General features: G+C 43.6%; 1 protein-coding gene across 4 annotated transcripts in view; it reads right to left on the minus strand.

Annotated features, from left to right (window-relative positions):
* The window catches only part of LOC145246170 (uncharacterized), a 73,212-nt gene extending 72,611 nt beyond the window's left edge, over positions 1-601 (minus strand). For all 4 annotated transcript variants that reach the window (XM_080108040.1, XM_080108043.1, XM_080108042.1 and 1 more), the window contains exon 1: positions 280-601. In XM_080108040.1, coding sequence (XP_079964166.1) covers positions 280-578 — 299 coding nt within the window. In that variant the 5' untranslated portion in view covers positions 579-601. The remainder of the gene's footprint in view (positions 1-279) is intronic.
* Positions 602-13,952: the final 13,351 nt, after the last annotated feature.

Genomic DNA, 13,952 nt, shown 5'->3' on the forward strand with positions numbered 1-13,952 from the left:
AGAGGGTTGATTTATGTCTACGTAGTAGAAAGTGCTTTTGTACGCATGAGTAATTAATTTTTATAGGTGTCTGCATTATTTTAAATAATATTAAAAAATATTGTTACATAGCGTTCTCATTGAAGTTATCCTAGGGTTATCATAGAGGGGCGCCAAATTGACATTTGGTGTATAACATAAAAGGATTCCGTGTGCGTATGATTTTCTCTAATATAAATGGTTGTGTGCTTGATTATCATAAAGGGAATCGTGTGTGTGACATGTATTTTCAGAACCTACCTCTGCTTCTTCAATGTTGGACCATCTGGAAATTTCTCATCCTGGAAAGAGACTTGATACCTGTTTTTGGATGTAGATTCAATCACTCCAAGACAAGGAATTAGTTTTATAGTTTTTATTTCACTTTCTCCAGATGTCCTGCAGGAGGTGGAAGTGAAATCGGCCTGTGTGGGTTCTTCTTCTACACACGTCAGCGTTCGTCCCCCCCGTGGAGAGGAGAAGCCAACGGGAAGCCGTCCGTTGTCTTCTGTGTCCAAATCAAATCTCACAGATCTAGCCAACCTGACCACGTCACTCATACGTAATCTGGTCAGCTGACCCTCGGTTCTGGTAAACGTGTCTACACTCCACCTCTCTCTCTCTCTCAATCCATTTTGTAACAATATAAAAGTAGTTTAAAGAGAATATAAATAGATTTAATGTTGAAAGAAAAAGCAAACGCTATTTACGTATGATATAAAATGAAACTGAAATGTTAGGAATATCTCAATTATTCAAGTAATTATAAACTCAACCGAACTCATGAAAATACTTTTATAAAACTACATGACACATGAAATCTACATGAAATACGTCTGTTTATTACGTTTATGTTAAGGTTATATGTTGCTTTTTAAACGTATTTCACGAATAAAATATACGTCATTATAATTTATATAATTGAAGTTTTTTATCAAAAACACATCTTATAAAAATATGAGCACGTTATTTACCTGCTGGTGCTGTAGGGGTAACTGCAAAAGTTTTCGGTTTAATTGGTATTTTTTAAGAGGAAAAAAATGAAACAAATTGTTTGTTAAACTGAGTATGTAAATATAAAAAAAATAAACAATTTATGCAAAAGTAATACAAAATCGATTCATGCAAAGGTAAGGCAAAATCAATTCAGGCAAAATAATACAAAATTAATTCATCCAAACGTAAGGCAAAATTAATTCATAATAAAAGTAAGGTTAATTTATTTCATACAAAAGTAAGGCAAAATCAATTCATAAAAAAGTAAGGCAAGTATCATGGTTCGAAACGGGTTTCATATTCGGTTTTCTTATTTAATCATATCTTGTCTAAATTTAAAAGTCAGATATTCAAAGATATCAATATAATCTGTGACTTAGCTACGTATATAATTGTGAAACATGTCTTGCAAATCACCGACCACATTGCTTCTGAATCCGTATTAATTCCAATTAATTTCTATGAATATATGGATATCTGTATATATTATTAGCACTTTAGCTCACTCTACTGTTCATGACTTGCCCTATATGTGAAACAGTAAAATTTTAAATGTTTCATAGAAGATGGGCGTGCTTTAACCATAAAAACCTGACGACAAAGATTACCTAACGTTCGCGTCCGTGGTAAATAAACACTGCGATAATTTCCGTTTATCTGACTAATCGGCCGATAACTTCAAGTGTTTAATTTTTTCGCAGGGTGTAGTTTCATAAAAGAAAACGCTGAGATTAGACGACGTGTTCTCTCTAGACTTGAGAGCGAACAGGGCCTCACCCTTCAGAAGTTGGCCGATCATTTTTAACCGGTAGTCTGCGTCGAGGAGTCAGGCGCAACAGTCATTCGCAAAACGACCTTCAGACCGGAAACATACTCACCTCGAAAAAGCAAAGCTGAAAGTCAGAAAACTCAGGTTACACCTAATATATACTACCCAGTCAAAAGACTCAGATCCCCTACAAGCCTGTGCTTTTGATGCGGACGAAGACATTGGTCGAGTCAATGTTTTTAAAAAGATAAGTACTGCAACAAATGTGGCAGGAAGTGCCACAAAGCAATCAAGTGCAGGAGAAACAAGAATGGAAACAGCGTCTGACAGACTAGATGTGACTTGGATTCGGATAAGAACGGGCGCAAATATGTCACAAATCACATCGCAAATAAAACTGTGCATCTACAATTGGATTCCGGATCAGGCCAGTCCATCATTAACCTAAAGACAAGGACACCAACCATGCGGAAGACGAATAAATCAGCTCGAGCTGTAACAGGCGATAAAGTGGAATTTGAGGGAGAGCTCAAACTCCTGGTGACCTTAAATGGTGTTACTAAAAAAGTGAAAGTGTATGTACATAGGAGATCCGAAAACCTGTTCATTAGTGATTGGATGGAGCGATTCGAATTGCGAGACCAACTTATGAATAAATTCTGTCATAGGGTAGAAGACTCGCCTACGAAGGCGCAACAACTGAAGGACGAGTTAAAGGTGGAATTTCCAGAAGTATTCTCACCAGGATTAGGAAACTGTACAAAGGCTATAGCAAGATTCGAACTAAAAGAAAACACTCTATCCGTTTTCAAGAAGAAACGAAACGTCGAACCTGCAGTAACAGAGAAATCGAAAAAGAAAACTTCAACGGAATCATACAAAGGAAGCACAAAAACTAAAACTTCAAAGCCGGAAGCTAAAAACGCGAACCAAAAGAATTCCTCAAGCCAAAGCAACACTTTTTACACGTGTATGGGATTACACGCAACCCGAACACACTAACAGCAGTCTCGGAAAGTGAGATCCGTATTTGACAAGCTTTTTCCTAAACAGTCAAAGCCACTAGTAACCACTTAGGTACCCAGCTAACGTTTCATACCAGGTGAAAGAGTGTTTTGCAAAAGTTATAAAAACAACATATTATTCTGGGAAGTGGGTACAATAACTACGACAGTCGGTGAAATAGTATATATCATCGAATGACCAACATATGCCCACAAACGTCACCAGAACAAACTAAGATGTCGATCAGTTGAAACCAGCGACAGTCCACCATTGGAAGATGAGCCGATAGACACTGTGTTCGAAACTTTTGATCTTTAACCTCAATAACCAACACCTGAACGACGGCGGTCGTTCCGTAAGAGAAAGTGTACCGAACCATTGATGGTAAACCCTAAAAGGAAGAGGTACTGACAGCTATTATGAACAAAAACCTTAGTAGGGGGTGTTGAAGACGCCCCTACATAGGATTAATTGACTGATTACGTCACTTCCTCAAGTGACGTTAATTCCGGTAACGAGTAACGGTGCCGCCAGTAAGAGATTGGCATTCGGTCAAGAAAGTCGCGTGCACACGCCGAACCGTTGAGGAATTGTATTGTTCAATCTGTTTTTGCCTGTAATCTATGTGAATACATGTTCGTTTCCTGAAAATGCTGTGTTCCTTTCGTTTAGTATCATTTAACCCCATAACAATACTCGTGTACGCGGAAATGCACAGCTTTTATAGCTTGGATAATCAAAGAGGAGTCTATATTAACAATATTCTCCCTCACCAAATAGAGAGGAATGCCCCTTAAATGTCTAGGTTCCCTACAGGCTTGCAGTAGCCGCCTCGGCAGTCCATGATTTGTCATCGGAGTTTTCAAATAGAAGGGTTCTCTAGTGGTAGCCGGATCTGTCGGCTCTCTCCGAAATATTTCCATCTCCGTTCAGCGTCTTGATGGACATGTTTTTTCCGTGTTAATACTTCATCTGTCACGGATTCAGGTGTTGGATCATCCGAAGTGTCTGACGGAAATAATGTCATTAGACGACATGTCAGAAGCAATTTCATTGCTATAATCTTCCGGAGATGCTTCAATGTGTGGGAGGGTGTGTATGTCCTCAAAGGCTGTCTACGACCCTGGTACGTCTCCGGCATATGCTAGGTTAGAGAGACATATTATACCCTCTACCATCTGCATTTAGTATTGCATACTGGAGTTTCGCCTCTATGAGTTTACCTCTACTTCGTCAACCAAGTGATCGTTCTTAGTGTAACGTGAATGTCGTCTCAGAAACACAGTACTGGGTCAATAGAGCCGATGGAAGCGAAGTTCCTGCTGAACTTTGTCGCTGAAAAAGTAAAAACCTTTCGTGTGGGATGGCATTCGTGGCGGTACACAATAGGGATCAAATGGCGTTTGAAGCAATACGAAGGAGTTTTTCGCAATTGTCAATGTAACATCCATTATTTAGTGCAGCCAATCGTACGGTCTTTCAAATAATACCATTATATACCTCGTATTGGTCCTAAATCTTACGGTTGTAGGGAGTAGTCCGGTTTATATCTACTCGTCATTCCTGTAGAAATTGTCGAAGAGGGACGCCAAAGACGACGATTATTGAGCATAGGAATTGTGTAATTGCAGTAGCCAATATGTCTGGCAAGGAAAGATAAAATAAAACCGTGAACATATATTGGTTCCTTGTTTTTATTGGCAGCGGTCCTTTAAAATCAAGGTTGAGTTATTCAAAAAATTCTGTTGCTTTTATTAAACCGCCATTGTTTGGTTTATGATAAAAATAAAGGCTTTATTTCAGCACCCGTTCAACAAGAAATCTGTAATTCTTATTACAACCTTTAATAAGAAAGGAAGGCTTCTACACTTCACAGCATAAATCATTCGAGTAATGCCCCGGTGACAGAGATTGTTATTTAGCGTTCGGTGTTCGTCCCCGCTTGACGCCGTACAGTATTTTCTTTACAGTGTATCAGTTGTTAAGTACTTCTTGCCAGGTCGGTAGCTGACTTCAAAGGAGAAACAAGATAGTTCAATTTTCCACCTCGCTATTATCTCATTTTGTATTTTGCTTGCGGTCTTTAGTTGCTTTTATGTTCACCTTATTTTTGAACAGTAATATGTTTAATGTTCTTAATACCTCGACTATAGCAGGGTGATGCCCCGTGTTTTGACCAGCTTCTGGTTTTGACCTTTACTCCTGATCTGAAATGGAACACGTACATCAAGTCTGTTGCCAAGGTCGCTGGAAAGATGGTGGGATTCTTCTACCGCTCCAGAAGATATCTCACTACTGATACAATTCTTTATCTATATAAAAGCCAAGTACGTCCAAGGATGGAATACTGTTGCCATATGTGGGCAGGAGCTGCTAAAAACAGCCTATCCTGCCTTGACAGAGTACAAAATAGACTTCGTGGCTTAGTGGGGGATGCCCTTTTCTCTTCCTTGCAACCTCTCTCCCACAGAAGAGATGTTGCGAGCCTATCCTTGTTCTATCGTTATTTCCATGGCAGGCGCTCCTCTGAACTCCAATCTCTGGTCCCCCCTCGCCAATCTTTCACGAAAAACACCCGTCTAGCTGAATCCACTGTGAAAAATTTCCCCCCCTCTTTATCTGTACCTAAATCAAAACGTGGATTCCATGAACAAAGCTTCTTTCTTAGAACTGCACGCCTGTGGAACTCTGTTCCGTCTGCCTGCTTCCCACCGGACTACAACTTGGATGTGTTCAATCCAACGTTAACAAATTCCTAATGAACCGCCCCCTTAATTAAACACTTCATCAAATCTCCACACTGACGTAATGTACTTGCAATAACCCTTATCCCTGAGTGGCTTCCGGGCCTTGATAAGTGGTGATCACTGTGTAAAAAAAAATAGGCTTCCTTTTAAATTGCGGAGTGTCGTCGTTCTGCCTATATTATTATAATTCTAATTTACAACTCTGTTATTACACACGCACATATATATATATATATATACACACATATAGTCAAGTCATTTCATATGCTACTGGTACCATGTAACCCAGTACTACCTGCCTCATGGTCGAGTCACCGGGGACTAAACTGGTTCCTCCACCAGACTTCTTTGGTGAGGAGGGTGGCTAGTCTCCCTGAAGGATTAAAAACAAGACCTTTCAATGGGTGAATGGACCCTTTTTTCGGGGTCAACGGCCAACTAGCACCGTGTGTGTTTGTGTGTATGTATGTGTGTGCTGGGGTGGAGAGGGCTCCCGTAAGCCGTGGTGAAGGCAACCTTTCTAGGAGAAGCAAATCTCTGATTAAAAAAAAAACATAAAGCGGGAGACAGTACCCGCATTAAGCTTGTCTGCAATTTTACTTGTTGCTAGCTATCTTGCTATAACTTGTTGCTGGATCTGAACATTGTTAACCGAGAGAGAGAGAGAGAGAGTTAGCTGTCGTACAATGCTAAGAGTCTGTAACATCATAAGTGTATAGATACTCCCTCAGGCATTTGTCTATAAAAATGGTACTGCGGCGATGGAAGTCATTTTTGGCGTAATGGACTTTAAGTGTCTGATGGAGTGGCACTCGTCTGACAAGACGTTGCAATCATCATCATATATACATATATTATTGTAAGAGAGATACAACTAAGTATAGTTAAAGATACGCTAAGTATATCAAAAGATCTCTCCGTTGTAATGCATTATATAGCGAATTAATGTTTAGCATTCGGTAGGTGATCCCTACTTTTATCTAGAAAATATATCAAAATTAAAAATAAATCAGAGGTTACACATTTAAAAGAAATAAACTTGGTTTGTTCGACTAAGCTGACATTGAAATCTACAACGGGGAATACGCCTGTTTGCACCGTTTATGTTAAGGTTATATGTTGTTTTTTAAACGTATTTCACTCATAAAATATACGTTACTAATTGAAGTTTTTCGTCCAAAACACATTATATAAAAATATGAGTACATTATTTACCTGCTGGTGGTGTAGGGGTTGCTGCAATGTCCGTCATAATTTTAGGTTCAATTGGTATTTTTGGACGATGAAAAAATAGGAGTGAGATGTAAATATTGAAAAAAAATACAATTCATGCTAAAGTCATACAAAATCAATTCATACAAAAGTAAAGCAAATATCATAGTTCGAAAGTAAAGCAAATATGATAGTTCATAATATACTCTGTAATTACATTGAACTTCTTAAATAAGGATTGGTATATATAAAAAGGAACTATAAGTTAATAAAGAATATTTCCACAGATCTATATATATATATATATATATATATATATATATATATATATGTCGCGGCTTGGCCGCTAACAAACAACAACAACAACAACGACGGCATTACAAACGACCAGCAATTAATAGACTCTACCAAAATCAGCAGTAGCAAGTAAACAACAACAACAACAACGACGGCATTACAAACGACCAGCAATTAATAGACTCTACCAAAATCAGCAGTAGCAAGTAAACAACAACAACAACAACGACGGCATTACAAACGACCAGCAATTAATAGACTCTACCAAAATCAGCAGTAGCAAGTAAACAACAACAACAACAACGACAGCATTACAAACGAACAGCAATTAATAGACTCTACCGAAATCAGCAGTAGCAAGTAAACAACAACAACAACAACAACAACAGCGCGACAGACGACAACCAATTGAGGGCCTTTCGCCAAAATCATCAGCAGCAGCAATGTCGGCGGCTGTCACGTGATTTCAGGGCCCCGTTGTAGAAAAGAAATTTAAAAAAAAACATCTTTTCTACAACAATAACAAAAACAACAAACTTTAATTTCCTGGAAAAAAACTTTGAAATACAAACAACGAAATCCTTCAGCATCGACTGCTCGTAAAGAACACATCCGGGAATTAATATTAACTGTTGTTTATAAATAGAAACAATTTCCTGCCCGTCCCCGGTATCTAGCAGCCCTCTGAATATTTTCGGCGATATTTTCGCCGCTCGTTGGCTTGGTTTTTTCGGCAAAGCTCTGCACTTGCTCACGGTTCCCTAACCGTTCGACGCTCGCGCAATCACTGTGACTCCAGTCTCACCACTGTAGCAGTCCAGTCCACCACCACTACAGTGGCTCCGGTCTCCACGCCGTAGAAGTCCACTACCACTACAGTGGCTCCGGTCTCCACGCCGTAGAAGTCCACTACCACTACAGTGGCTCCGGTCTCCACGCCGTAGAAGTCCACATCATCACCACGACTCTGGCCTCCATGTCGTCTGTACCTTTCATACACTGACTTCTTCCTTCAGTGTCAGTCCGATCCGAGCGTCCGTCCGTACTTGATGAACACTGAACCCTCAGTGTTGCTAATTCGTTCGTCTGTACCTCTCATACACTGACTTCTTCCTTCAGTGTCAGTCCGATCCGAGCGTCCGTCCGTGCTTGATGAACACTGAACCCTCAGTGTTGCTAATTCGTTCGTCTGTACCTTTCATACACTGACTTCTTCCTTCAGTGTCAGTCCGATCCGAGCGTCCGTCCGTACTTGATGAACACTGAACCCTCAGTGTTGCTAATTCGTTCGTCTGTACCTCTCATACACTGACTTCTTCCTTCAGTGTCAGTCCGATCCGAACGTCCGTCCGTACTTGATGAACACTGAACCCTCAGTGTTGCTAATTCGTTCGTCTGTACCTCTCATACACTGACTTCTTCCTTCAGTGTCAGTCCGATCCGAGCGTCCGCCCGTGCTTGATGAACACTGAACCCTCAGTGTTTGCTAATTCGTTCGTCTGTACCTCTCATACACTGACTTCTTCCTTCAGTGTCAGTCCGATCCGAGCGCCCGTCCGTACCTAGCGGATGCTGAAAACTCAGTGTTGCCAATTGTCCGTCCGTTCCTCTCATAGCCTGAGGCTAACGTATCAGTAACATCTCAGTCGGACCCAAGTCAAACAATCACCCGCATCAGTTACCACGCCGATTCCTCCGACGTCATTCCAGCTTACGGCGAACCGACAAGCATCCCCCTTACCGAATACACCGGCGACGGATCCCGGACCAGCATCGCCCAGTGAACAAATTTGCATTTGCCACCCTTTCGTTTGTTTAAATAAAAGGCGAATCTTCGTCTTTAAACTAAACCACCAGAAGTTGTCATTTCTTCTTTGTCCTGTTGTTTCATTCCTTGTCCTTGTGTCTGATATATATTTAGTTGCACGGTCAGTTGGCTAACCACCTTCAGGCCTCCCCGCAACAAGTGGTGACCCCGACGTGATACTACAGACACAGGCTTGGAAAAATAGACAGGCAGAGAAGATGGCAGAAAGCACAGAGCCGGAGATTAACTTTTCTGCCCCGCTGGTCCAGTTACCGCCTTACAATCCAGTGAACCCCAGGAGTTGGTTCATCCAGCTCGAAGCAATTTTTGCAGCCCGGAGGGTCGTTCGCCAGGACTCGAAATACGCCTCAGTGGTGCAGGCACTACCTCCATCTATGGTAGAAGAAGTAGAGGACATCCTCCTCAACACTCCAGAGCAACTCCCATATACCTGCCTTAAGGAAGCAATCCTCAAGCGAACCGGCCGTTCAGACGAGGATCTCATCAGAGACCTATTTTCGAATGTGACTCTCGGGGACAGAACCCCATCCCAGCTCCTGCGACTGATGAAGAGCCGACTCGGCAACAACAGCATGGCAGAGCCCATTCTCCGCGGTCTTTGGTTGGATCGGCTTCCGCAAAACATTACCCAGGTCCTGGCACTAGTACCCGTAGAGACGCCCCTGGAAATAGTGGCAGACTCGGCCGACAAAGTATACTCACAGGCACACCAACGGATACATCATGTCGAGAGTGACCCCGGGCACCGCTCACGACGATTGGAAGACGAACTTACTCGACTGCGAGCAGAGCTGAGAGAGCTCAAACTCTCCCTACGCCAGAGACAACGTAGCCCAATACCCCACACCCGGAACCGAAGCCGTACCCGCTCCCCAAGCCGAGGACAAAGGAACCTCCCAGGCACATGTTGGTACCACCAATCCTTCGGTGACCGGGCCCAAAAATGCCAACCTCCTTGCAATTACAATAAGGCCCAGGGAAACGAATAAACCGACAGACAGCGACGACTACTCCTGTCGGGACACATCCACACAGTCGTCTTTTCTATGTGTGGGACCGTAATAACAGTCTCAAATTCTTAGTGGACACCGGCGCCGCTATCAGTGTTATACCACCCACCAACAGACCCACCCTGAAACCCACCTCCTTTCAACTTCGAGCAGCAAATGGATCAACCATACAAACCTTCGGCAACAAGGAACTAACCCTCAACCTCAACCTCAGGCGGGATTTCAAATGGTCATTTACATTGGCCGATGTGAAAACACCATTACTCGGTGCCGATTTCCTGGCCTATTACAACCTGTCCGTCCACATGAGGACAAGGACCCTGTCTGACGGCGTGACCTCGATAAAAATCATAGGAACCCCTTCAAGCCTCAACACGACGGGAATCAGCGTGGCAACACAACACGATCCACGGTACGCAACCATCCTGCACCGGTACAAGGACCTAACTCAGCCCATTAAATCTACCGATGCAGGGGAACACCAGACGCAACACCACATTAAGACGACCGGACAACCAGCATTTTCCCGACCCAGAAGACTACCTCCACACAAACTAGCTTACGCCAAGAAAGCATTTGAAGAGATGTTGGCGGACAACACCATCCGCCCATCGGACAGCCCATATGCTTCACCACTGCACCTGGTACCCAAACCGAACGGCGAGTTCCGTATATGCGTGGACTATCGGAAACTAAATTCATCTACGGTCCCCGACCGGTACCCCGTTCCTCACATCCATGACTTCGCCGCCGGCCTACAGGGAGCCAGAATTTTTTCGAAAATAGACCTGACTAAGGCCTACTATCAGGTCCCAGTGGCCTCAGAGGACATCCCAAAGACAGCAGTGACAACTCCCTTTGGACTCTTTGAGTTTACCAAAATGCCTTTCGGATTACGCAACGCAGCCCAAACATTTCAGAGACTCATAGACGAAGTCTTGCGTGGACTACCTTACGTCTATGCTTACATTGACGACATCCTGGTGGCTAGCAGAGATGCTGACCTACACGAGAAACATCTGGATGAAGTGTTCCGCCGCCTAGCACATTACGGCCTCCGGATCAACCCAGACAAATGCGAATTCGGAGCACAACACATTGACTTTTTAGGCCATCACACCGACGCTCGTGGAATCACCCCTCTGCCAGAGAAAGTAGAAGCTATCCAGAATTTTCCGGTACCCACATCAATCAAGCAGCTGCGACGTTTCCTGGGAATGATAAATTTTTACCGAAGATTCATCCCAGGATGCTCAAGTCTCCTCACCTCTCTGACGAATATCATACAGAGAAAAAACAAACCCATCTCTCTGGAAGGCGACCAGCTGAAGTCCTTCCACACAGCAAAAGCATCACTGGCTAACTTCACGAAATTAGCACACCTTGACCAGGACGTCCGAACGCGGATATTCCTCACGACAGACGCTTCAGACACTGGAGTCGGGGCCGTGGTAGAACAAGAAATCGATAATCAGCGAAGTCCAATCGCATTCTTCTCAGCTAAATTATCGTCGGCACAGTCGAGGTACAGCACCTTCTCAAAAGAACTCCTGGCAATATACCTTGCCATCAAGCACTTCCGGCACCTATTGGAAGGAAGACATTTCACGGTTCTTACAGATCACAAACCGTTAACAACCTCCCTGTCAAACAACTCTGACAAGTATTCGACACGCGAAATCAGGCATTTGGACTACATTTCGCAGTTCACGTCCGACATCCAATACGTGAAAGGAAGAGACAATGCTGTTGCCGACGCCCTGTCCCGCTCTGACGTCAACTCTATTGAAGACGGCCCACTCAGCCAAGAGATGATAGCGACAGCTCAGGAATCCGACACAACCCTCCCTGAGGCCTTAGAAAACACATCTCTGCAACTAAAGGAATTTCCGGCACCGTTCAGCAGTAAGACCTTGTACTGCGACACAAAGTTGAGCAATCCCAGGCCCTACGTACCACCGGCACTAAGGAAACAAATCTTCAACCACTTTCATGGATTATCACACCCCAGCAAACGGGCAACCGTTAAACTTATCGCTGACCGTTTCGTCTGGCCTAACATGAACTTCGATGTCCGGAACTGGGTAGCGACTTGCCTTGAGTGTCAGAAATGCAAAGTCCAACGACACACGAAATCTCCACCAGGCACATTCAACAACCCTGACGCACGATTTAGCCATATTCATGTCGACATCGTCGGACCCCTCCCGATGTGCCAGGACTTTCAATACCTCCTCACCATAGTCGACCGATTCTCCAGGTGGCCAGTAGCAGTACCCATCAGTGACACCTCTGCTAACACTGTAGCAAAGACAGTACTGCGAGAATGGATAGCCATCTTCGGCGTACCCGGTATCATTACCACAGACCGAGGTGCGCAGTTCCAATCCTCACTTTTCCAAGGATTTACGCAGATGCTCGGCGTTAAACATATAAAAACCACCGCCTATCACCCATGCGCCAACGGTCTCGTCGAACGATTTCATCGAACACTCAAAGTTTCTCTATCTACGAAACACCCCACTAACAACTGGGTGGATGAACTCCCCCTAATACTCCTATCTATCCGGAACTCTCTCAAAGAGGATTTGGAATGTTCACCAGCGGAAATAGTATTTGGCACACCACTCTCCTTGCCCGGTCAATTTTTCGATGATACGAAGCTTGACCTCACTGCTACAAACTCTTTCACCCAAGAACTACGCCATAAAATGGCCCAGTTAAAGTACTCACAGCCAAGGCAACCCACACCAAACACCCACGTTCCACAACAGCTCCGGGATTGCGAATTTATTTTCATCCGTAATGACGCGGTCAAGAAGCCCCTGACACCGACATACCAGGGTCCCTTTAGAGTCCAGAAACGCTCGGACAAGCACCTCACCATCGAGCGAGGAAATCGAACAGACACCGTCTCGATCGATAGAGTAAAACCTGCTCGACTAGAGAAATCCATACACGAGCCTGAACGCAGCTCAATCCATAGAGATCCCCCATCTGCACCAGAAAGCATCCGGGTACAACCTGCTCCACCAGAGCCAGCAGCGGATCATGAAGCACACACCATCCCACCAAGAAAAACCCGTGTAGGAAGGAAAGTCACCTTCCCAGAAAAATACAAATCGTACATTTACTTTAATTGATAACGATCAATTATCCAGGGAGGGGGCCTTGTCGCGGCTTGGCCGCTAACAAACAACAACAACAACAACGACGGCATTACAAACGACCAGCAATTAATAGACTCTACCAAAATCAGCAGTAGCAAGTAAACAACAACAACAACAACGACGGCATTACAAACGACCAGCAATTAATAGACTCTACCAAAATCAGCAGTAGCAAGTAAACAACAACAACAACAACGACGGCATTACAAACGACCAGCAATTAATAGACTCTACCAAAATCAGCAGTAGCAAGTAAACAACAACAACAACAACGACAGCATTACAAACGAACAGCAATTAATAGACTCTACCGAAATCAGCAGTAGCAAGTAAACAACAACAACAACAACAACAACAGCGCGACAGACGACAACCAATTGAGGGCCTTTCGCCAAAATCATCAGCAGCAGCAATGTCGGCGGCTGTCACGTGATTTCAGGGCCCCGTTGTAGAAAAGAAATTTAAAAAAAAACATCTTTTCTACAACAATAACAAAAACAACAAACTTTAATTTCCTGGAAAAAAACTTTGAAATACAAACAACGAAATCCTTCAGCATCGACTGCTCGTAAAGAACACATCCGGGAATTAATATTAACTGTTGTTTATAAATAGAAACAATTTCCTGCCCGTCCCCGGTATCTAGCAGCCCTCTGAATATTTTCGGCGATATTTTCGCCGCTCGTTGGCTTGGTTTTTTCGGCAAAGCTCTGCACTTGCTCACGGTTCCCTAACCGTTCGACGCTCGCGCAATCACTGTGACTCCAGTCTCACCACTGTAGCAGTCCAGTCCACCACCACTACAGTGGCTCCGGTCTCCACGCCGTAGAAGTCCACTACCACTACAGTGGCTCCGGTCTCCACGCCGTAGAAGTCCACTACCACTACAGTGGCTCCGGT

Source organism: Euprymna scolopes, chromosome 23 (assembly GCF_053919585.1).
Source record: "Euprymna scolopes isolate OS-2025 chromosome 23, ASM5391958v1, whole genome shotgun sequence".
Lineage (NCBI taxonomy): Eukaryota > Metazoa > Mollusca > Cephalopoda > Sepiida > Sepiolidae > Euprymna > Euprymna scolopes.